We start from the raw sequence: 8,323 nt of genomic DNA, 5'->3' as shown, positions 1-8,323 counted from the left end.
TAGGAGTGTTCTCAAAGGGGCTGGCTGGCTTAAGTTGGGGCTGTTTCAGATCCCATGGAAAGGGTGCCTTGAACTGCCTTCCTGGCCCCTACTCACAACATCCTGCCCCTTCAGAAAACCCTGTGGGGCAGAAGCTGCACTGGCTGGCTGCTACCGGTCTACCAGTAGCTCTGAGGGGTGAAAGCCAGGCTCTCTGGTCTCCCTGGCGAAGAGCTTGGACTGAGCCCTCTGGGAGCTGCAGCCACTGTCTGGGGGCAGCAAGCTTAGTACCCAGAGGGGTTCCAGCCCCCAGCTGAGCCAGACAGTAGTGCCTCCTTCTAGAATCCACTTTATTATGGCACCTGGTGGGTATGGTGGATTCTGAGGGAGAAGGAGGCTGCAGCCTTGCTGGGCAGCCCCTCCGTCAGTCCAGTGGCCCCTCCCTCAGGCCATGCTGTTGCTCAGCTGCATGGCAAAGTCCTGCACATGCTCCTTCAGAGTCTGGCGGGCATCTGCCTGTGCCCGCTTCTCCCGTGCCCGCTCCTGCTGCAGCTTGGTCAGTCTCAGCCGCAGCCGCTGCTCCCGCCGCTTGCAGGCCTGCAGCTGGCGCTGGGCCTTGTCAAGGGCATCAAGAGCTGCCTCAGCTCGCCGCTTCCAGAGCAAGGCGCTGCCCACCTGGTAGCTGTGTTCATTCTGGATGTAGGCTCCCGCAGGTGGCGGCAGGCGCAGCATGTAGGCTGATGGGGAGACTGGCCGTGGCTCGAGAGGGGAGGGCTGTGGCTCTGGTGAAGGCTGGGCACTGCAGCCTGCTTCATCTGCCTGGGCACCCAGGGGACCCAAAAGGTCTGAAAAGGGGCTGCTAAGTCCAGGCTCCAGCCTCCCAGCTGGGGAGGCTGGCAAAGTGGCAGGTGCTGAGGCCTCTTCCACAGGAAAGCAGGTGACATCAGCAGGTGGAGGTGGAGAAAATGGAGTTGTGGGCCCTCGGCTCTCCGAGCAGCTGGTAAGGGGGAAGAGAGAGACTGATGGGCTAGGCTGAGGGCCTGCCAGACCCCACGCCACCAGGCCACCTAACCCCCCAACACCCAAACCTGATCCACAGGTTCTGTGCAGCAAGAACCCTGTCTGGCTAGACTGCTGACAGATGACCCAGAGACCAGTCCCTCGGCCTAGGGGTGGGAGTGGGGCTTTCCCCACCAGTACCACATACCGCTTCCTGCATCGCCTGAGACGGGTGACTTCAGGGAGGCCAGATGGATAACTGTGCCCTTTGGTCTTGGATGTCCGGCGCAACTTGGAGAAAGACTCAAATATGGTGGGGACTGCTCCCTCCTTTAGCCTGTGATACCCGCTGTGGGGAAAAGCACCTCAGATGAGCTGGAGAGCAAGGGCTGCCTCCCCAAGCCAATCTGCCCCCAGCACCCCGGAACAGCTTCCCCAGCACTAGCGCCGTGGGAGGCTGGAAAGCACTGTGCAAACGGTAAGTCTCGGGGATGCCAAGTTAGAACTACACCAATCGCTTCCCTGCAGTACTCCTCTAAGTCGAGGTGTGTGGAAAGCCTGCACAAGCAGAGCTGGGCTGACCTCCAAAAAGGAATTCTTTGATTTGTGGACTCGCTGGCAGGGCTGGGGCTCTGAAGAACACTCTCTGGAAAGGCTCATGTTTTTCCCTTGTGTCACTGGCAGTGATCCTGGGGGTGGGTTTCATTGTACAGAGCTGGGAAGAGGAAACAGCCCCCTTGGAAGCAGGTCGGCCTGCCTGGCAGGCTGCTCAAGGGACTTCCAGGACCTGCAGCTGTCCCAATCCGGCCTGAAGCCCCACATCCTACCCCAACGTTGGCTGGCAGGGAGGCCCACCTGATTCCCACCAGCTCAAAGCAGTTCTCCTCAAAGTGTTTGGAGCAGAAGTAGATGTACTCGGATGCTGGGTCCCACAGGCCCTGGCCGCTGGGGTCCAGCCGCTGGCAGTTGGCCAGCCACAAGCCTCGCCTCGGGTTGTCCTTCTTGGGAAGTCTGTGGAGCCACAAACCCGTGAGCAGTAGACTGTCCGCAGCCCTGGGCTCATGCTGCCCAAGCTCCCCGCTGGGGAAAAGCAGACCCAACACGCGCCGCCACGAGACCTCCCTGCGACCCCGCCGGGTAAGCACCACCCGCCCGGGCACAGACGAGGCAATGGAGGCCTAGAGAAGAAAAGCAGTTTGCTCAGCGTCATCTGGCAAGTAAGAGTCAGAGCGGGGCAGGTCCAAGGCTAGACTTCCCGTTCTCCCCTTCCCGACAGCACTCGGTCCCGCCGGGACCATCCTGCTTCACTTCCCACCCACAGGTTCCAGGTTCCTTAGGACCCGAGAAAGGCGCGAAGCGTCTACGCAGTTGCGGCCCAACGAGGCGAACAGCAACCAGCGCATGCGCACGTCAGCCCGCGCACGCGCGCCGACCTGTGGAAGGAGATGCCGCGGCTGCGCGTCTCGCGCGTGTCCCGTGTGCAGCAGCCGGCGGCGGAGCAGTGACGCGGCATCTAGGGAAGAGGCGGGAGTTAAGTCGCGAGCGGCTGTCTGGGGATCCAAAGCAGCCTCTCGCCTTCAGCCGCCGCTCTTCCCCAGGAGGGGGTCTGACCCGTCGAGTCTCCCCCAGCTCCCGGCCTGTTCTCGCCCGACCCCGTCCCAGCCGGTTCTCTATAGACTCCCGTCTGCGGCACTCACGATCTGGCCATTGCTGCGCCGCCGAAGTCTCGCGAGGGGTGGCGCGCGCCGGAAGTTGGTACCATAGAGACTGGAAAGTCGGCGGTGCTCCGCCCGTAGGGCGGGGCAGGGTGAAGTCTTAGCTGGATTCGGAAGCGGTGCGAGCGTGCGAGTTCTAGTTGCGCCTGCGTCGTCTCCGTTCCCAGACTACCAGTGGTGTCACACACGTGGGCTTCTCTTTCGTCCGTTCAGGGCTCACTCTTCTCTGTAAACACCCCGGCACGATGGAGCGGCCCCAGTGTACGGGTCGGCCCGGGAGCGAAAGGCGGCAGTGCCCTGGAAGCCTCGAAAGCCGCGGGGGCGACAGCTCGCCTCGGAAAGACTTGACTGAAGAAAGAAAACCGGGCCTGGGACGCTTGCCCAAGAGAACCCGACAGAAACCAGAGCCTGCGCTCACTGCCGAGTACGGGGGGACTTGAGGGAGGGCGAGGAATGCCCCTGATTACACTGGGGACGTGGGCTGGGCAGGTTTCATTGTGGCCACCTTCGGGGCGTGACGGAGTCGGGAAGAAGCTGAGGATGCGGGTGAAAAAGCAGCGTCGGGAACTACGGTGCTCAGCCTGCGGAGTCCTTGGACACATGACCCGGCAGGCTACCTCACCTGAGCCCTCACCTCTTCCCCTAAGACTCAGTGAAAATAGCCACTCCATTTAAGGACTTCAGAAGGTTTAAATGTAAAATAATAGGCCAGGCGCTGTGCCTCACGCCTCTTAATCCCAGCATTTCGGGAGGCTGAGGCGGGCGCATCACGAGGTCAGGAGATCGAGACCATCCTGGCCAACATGGTGAAACCCCATCTCTGCTAAAAATACAATAATAATAATAATAGTAATAATCGGGTGTGGTGGCATGTGCCTGTAGTTCCAGCCACTCCGGAGGCTGAGGCAGGAGAATCGCTTGAACCCGGGAGGCAGAGGCTGCAGTGAGCCTAGATTACGTCACTGCACTCCCGCCTGCGCGACAGAGTGAGACTCTGTCTCAAAAGAAAAAAAGGTAAAATTAAGCATTTTTACCTAATTCCCTCAGTCAAGTGGTTTGAAATCTCCATTAGGGGAGTAAAGCAATTACCAAACATACCGACATGCTTAATAATTTTTGCAAGAAAACAGATCTTTAATTTTTCCCGTAGAAACGTACTTGGAAAAGGAAGGTTATCTGGAGGAGGAATCTGTCAAAGTACAACACAGGAGAAAAACAATATCGCAATACAGAAATTTTAATAGGTAATTAGCTCTCCTAAGGTTATGGTGGGGAATACAAAGGGATGGTTGCCTGCCGCACCCTCCCCTCACTGTTTGCCTTCTTCAGCCTCAGCTTCTACGGAATCCACGCCCACCTCTTCATAATCCTTATCCAGTGCTGCCAGATCCTCAATGGCCTCAAAGAACTCCCCTTCTGCCTTCTGCCATGCCCTCCCCAACGTACCAGTCCGCAAAGGTACGCATGGCCGAACTTATGGTCCAGGCAGGCCCAGGCCTCCGTGATGGCCACGGTGTTGCTCAGCATTCACACAGCCCGCTGCATGTTGGCCAGATCTCTCCCAGCGACCACTGTGGGGTGCTGGTAGTTAATGCCCGCCTGTTGGAGATGGAGAACATAGAATGAAGTTTATATTGGCCTCAAATGATAGCTCATGAAAAATTAGAGCTGTGGACCAGTTCAAACACCGTTTTAATAATTGGTTCTAGGCTGCAGCCTCCACCTCCCAGGTTCAAGCGATTCTCCTGCCTCAGCCTCCCAAGTAGCTGGAATTACAGGCACCTGACACCACACTTGGCTAATTTTTGTATTTTTAGTAGAGACAGGGTTTCACTATGTTGGCCAGGCTGGTCTTGAACTCCTGACCTCAGGTGATCCACCCACCTTGGCCTCTCAAAATGCTGGGATTATAGGCATGAGCCACCAACCACACTCACCTTTTTTTTTTTTGGAGCTAGGGACTTGCTCTGTTGCTCTAGGGTTGGAGTGAAGAGGGATAGGGTTAGAGTGAAGTATAATGGTGCCATCTTGGCTCACTGCAGCCTTAACCTCGAGGCTTAAGCAATCCTCCTATCTCAGCCTCCTGAGTAGCTGGGACTACAGGAAATGTACTACCATGCCCAGCTAATTTTTTATTTTTTGTAGAGACAGGGTTTTGCCATGTTGCCCAGGTTGGTCTCAAAGTCCTGGGCTCAAGCCATCCACCCACTGGGGTTACAAAGTGCTGGGATTACAGGTGTGAGACGCTGTAGCTGGACAACGTAAGTATTTTTACAATGAAAAACCCATGTTTTAACTTTTTTTTTCTAAGACAGGGTCTTGCTCTGTCACCCAGGCTGGAGTGCAGAGGTGTGATCATGGAATGACTGCAACATCTGCCTCCCAGCCTCAGGTGATCCTCCCACCTCAGCTTCACAAGTAGTGGGAACTATATGTGCATGCCATCACACCTGGCTAATTTTTTTGTATTTTGTGTAGAGATGGGGTTTCACCATGTTAACCCGACTGATCCTGAACTCCTGGACTCAAGCACTGAACTCACTCACCTGGGCCTTGTCCAGTTTTTTTTTTTTGTTTGTTTGAGAAAGGGTCTCACTCAGTCATCCAGTCTGGAGTGCACTGGTGCAATCTTGGCTCACTGCAACCTCTGCTTCCTAAGCTCAAGTGATCCTCCCACCTAAGCCTCCCAATGTGTTGGGATTACAAGTGTGAGCCACCACACCTGGCCCTTTTCCTATATTAAAAAAGAAAAAAATTGACCCGAGACATGAGAGACCATGGCAGGAAGATCACTTGAGTCCAGAAGTTTGAAAGCAGCCTGAGCAACATAGCAAGACCCCATCTCTAAAATAAAAAACTTAGCCAGGTATGATGAAGTACACCTGTACTTCCAGCTACTTCAGGAACTTAGGCAGGAGGACCACTTTAGCCAAGGCATTTGAGACTGCACTGAGCTATGATCACACCACTGCACTGCAGCTGGGTGAAAGTGAGACCCCAACTCAAAAAAGAAGCAAAGTTGGCTGGGCACAGTGGCTCATGCCTGTAATCCAGGCACTTTGGCGGGCGGATCACCTGAGGTCGGGAGTTTGAGACCAGCCTGACCAACGTGGAGAAACCCCGTTTCTACTAAAAATGCAAAAATTATCTGGGCATACTGGCAGGCACCTATAATTTCAGCTACTCAGGAGCTACTCAAGCAGGAGAATTGCTTGAACCTGGGAGATGGAGGTTGCAGTGAGCTGAGATCAGGCCATTGCACTGCAGCCTGAATGACAGAGTGAGACTCTGTCTCAAAAAAAAAAAAGAAAAAAAAAGAAATGGAGATTACAATACGTCAGGGGCTGTTGGGAGGATCAGAAACTAGGTTTATAGAATGCTTTTACAGAGAAATCCAGCAGTTCCAGCATAGAAGCTGATTGTCCTAGACAGAATTGAGACCAAAGCAGCCTTCATTTAGCATGAAATTCCTGGACACCTGAGAAACACACACACACAGCTGTGAGAAGCCGAATCCGGGGAAGCTGGAGAGCAATGTGAAAGGGAAGGAAGAGCTCCTTATCTCTGAGGACACAGCTACTATGACCCCCCTGTCAGCTCAGAAGGTGTATCCGTCAGACAGAATGAATGCCCTGGCGAGGCTGCTGGGCCAGGGGAGAGCAGAAGAAGGGAGAGGCCGCTGACAGATACAGACACACAAGACACCATCCCTTCAAGAGCTTGCCTGCTGGGGAGATAGGAGGGAAAGGAAGCATCATGAAATGCAGTGTGATCAGCACAGTGAGCAAGTGTGCTCCAGCTCCCCTGGGAGGGGAGGAAACCCCAAGGGGAGCTTCCCAAGTGAGGTGGGCGGAGCTGGACACTTCAGCAAGAACAGCAGAGGAGCAAAGGAGAGGGTGAAAAATAGTACTCTGTGTGTGTGTGTGTGTGTATACTCCGAGCTTGGGGTGAGAGCACTGAATCTGGGAAGAGAGGAGCCCAATCCCCCATGACATGCTGTGGTGATGCACTCAAAGCTTGAGTTTATCCTGAGGGGATAAAACTCCAACAGTTTTAAGGCAGGGCATGTTTCTGGTTTAGAAAGGTCACCGGGTAGCAGGTGGGAAGGAAGGACTGCAGCCAGGAATCCTGCAAGTTCACAGAAGCTGAGAGGGGAAGTGAGAAGAGGGAGGAGCCCGCAGGGTGAGCTCCTGCAGTGGGTGGGAGGGAAGGTGTGGGAAAGGGAGGGTTGGGCAGGCTCTGGGCCGCAGCCAGTGACTTGGGGAAAAGGCCCCCCCCAACCAGGAGACAACCCTTAGAGGGAGGTGACACATGACTTTGGGATATTTAGAGGAATGTCTACCAGGCAGCTGGAAACACAGGACTATGCTTCAGAGAGGTCTGGGTTCCTGTGGGGCAGGGAGCAGGGGAGGAGAGCTATGGGAGAAGCCCAGGAAAGGATGGGGTGGGGAAGGGATGGCAGAGCTGGATGTATGCACCCAGCTGGTGATACTATCCCTTAGCACGTACCAGATGTGGGCACAGTGGTCCCCTGGGGATCTGCTCCTGCCTCGCCTGGCTCCCTCCCCTGTTTATCTTCTGCTCCCTGTCCTGCTCAGCATTCTCTCCCCATCTGCAAACCTGGGGGAAGGAACCCCAGCTGGGCGCACCAGGCTTCAGTTCAGCCTGAGCAGTGGCCAACAGAACACCTGGGTAGGGCCAGGGTCCCAGCAAGGCCAGGGAAAGGCAGGGAAGAAGATGAGGGAGACACAAGGGGTGCCTAGCCACCTTCAGCAGAGCAGCACCCCAGCCCACAGAGTAGGAAGGGCAGCATTAAGGTGTGGGGGAGAAGCTGGGAGGGAAGGAAGGGGAGAGGAGGAGGGCCAGGCCTCAGATGCAGGGTGAGTGGCAAGAGAGGGAGCCTGTGTGCACCTGCTGGCTGCCCTTGGGTGGGGGCCACGACGCAGGGATCTGTGTGGGTTGGTACAGGGCAGGTCTATGCTGGGATCTTAGCCATCAGGCTAGCACTCACTACCAGAATCCTCAGCGTCTGGTTGGCCCGGAGGCCCAGGCCCAGGCTCAGGGCTCCCATCGCAGAGATGCGGTTGTTGCTGCAACAAAGACAACAGACACTTGCATTGTGCAAGCTTCCTAGCAGCTGTGCAGAGCTCACTGCCCTGGGTGCCCACTGGAGCTGCCATTGCAGCCACCAGGTTGGGTCTCTCATTCCAGCCCTCCACTCACACGCCAGGAACCCTGGACAGGTCAACTTGGATATGACACTGTTCAGAGGGATCATGCAGCAAACACACCTACAGCGTCCCTGTCCTGGTGGACACCAGCTGCCGCTCCCTGGCCCTCTGAGCTCTGCAGGGGCTCCCATGTGTTCTGCCCCAGCTGGCACTTCATACTTATCACTGTGACAATGTCTATTTCAAAAAATCACCTAGCTTCTGTCCAAGGCCTCTCCACCTCCTGCTGTTCCCAAACTCCAGGCCTCAGCACCGCCCTGGGCTGCTTTGTCTCCAGAGCCAGTCCCATTTCTCTTTCACTTCTCAGACCCCAGCTCCGGCTGCACCTCCATTTTCAGCCTCTGGGGCCGCCACCACATCAGGCTAATTTTTGCATTTTTAGTAGAGAACAGGGTTTCA

The 8,323-nt window shown here is 55.8% G+C and overlaps 1 protein-coding gene across 1 annotated transcript; it reads right to left on the bottom strand.

Annotated features, from left to right (window-relative positions):
• Nucleotides 1-311: 311 nt before the first annotated feature.
• Nucleotides 312-2,708, bottom strand: THAP7 (THAP domain containing 7). The gene is made up of 4 exons (XM_012466522.2): nucleotides 2,412-2,708; nucleotides 1,834-1,989; nucleotides 1,187-1,327; nucleotides 312-976 (listed from the first exon to the last, which is right to left on the bottom strand). The coding sequence occupies exons 1-4, from the start codon at nucleotides 2,489-2,491 to the stop codon at nucleotides 424-426; spliced, it is 930 nt and encodes a 309-aa protein (XP_012321945.1). The 5' UTR covers nucleotides 2,492-2,708; the 3' UTR covers nucleotides 312-423.
• Nucleotides 2,709-8,323: the final 5,615 nt, after the last annotated feature.

Source organism: Aotus nancymaae, unplaced genomic scaffold (assembly GCF_030222135.1).
Source record: "Aotus nancymaae isolate 86718 unplaced genomic scaffold, 86718_ANA_hifiasm-v0.15.2.pri h1tg000210l, whole genome shotgun sequence".
In the NCBI taxonomy this organism is placed as follows: domain Eukaryota; kingdom Metazoa; phylum Chordata; class Mammalia; order Primates; family Aotidae; genus Aotus; species Aotus nancymaae.
This window is presented reverse-complemented; position numbering and strand designations above follow the sequence as displayed.

What these genes read in the sequence shown, in the direction of transcription:
- THAP7 (XM_012466522.2), bottom strand. Translation starts at nt 2,491, where the DNA reads ATGCCGCGTCACTGCTCCGCCGCCGGCTGCTGCACACGGGACACGCGC. An exon ending in CGCGGCATCTCCTTCCACAG is followed by an intron (nt 1,990 to 2,411) that starts GTCGGCGCGCGT and finishes GTGGCTCCACAG; the next exon opens with ACTTCCCAAGAAGGACAACC. An exon ending in TTTGAGCTGGTGGGAATCAG is followed by an intron (nt 1,328 to 1,833) that starts GTGGGCCTCCCT and finishes TTTTCCCCACAG; the next exon opens with CGGGTATCACAGGCTAAAGG.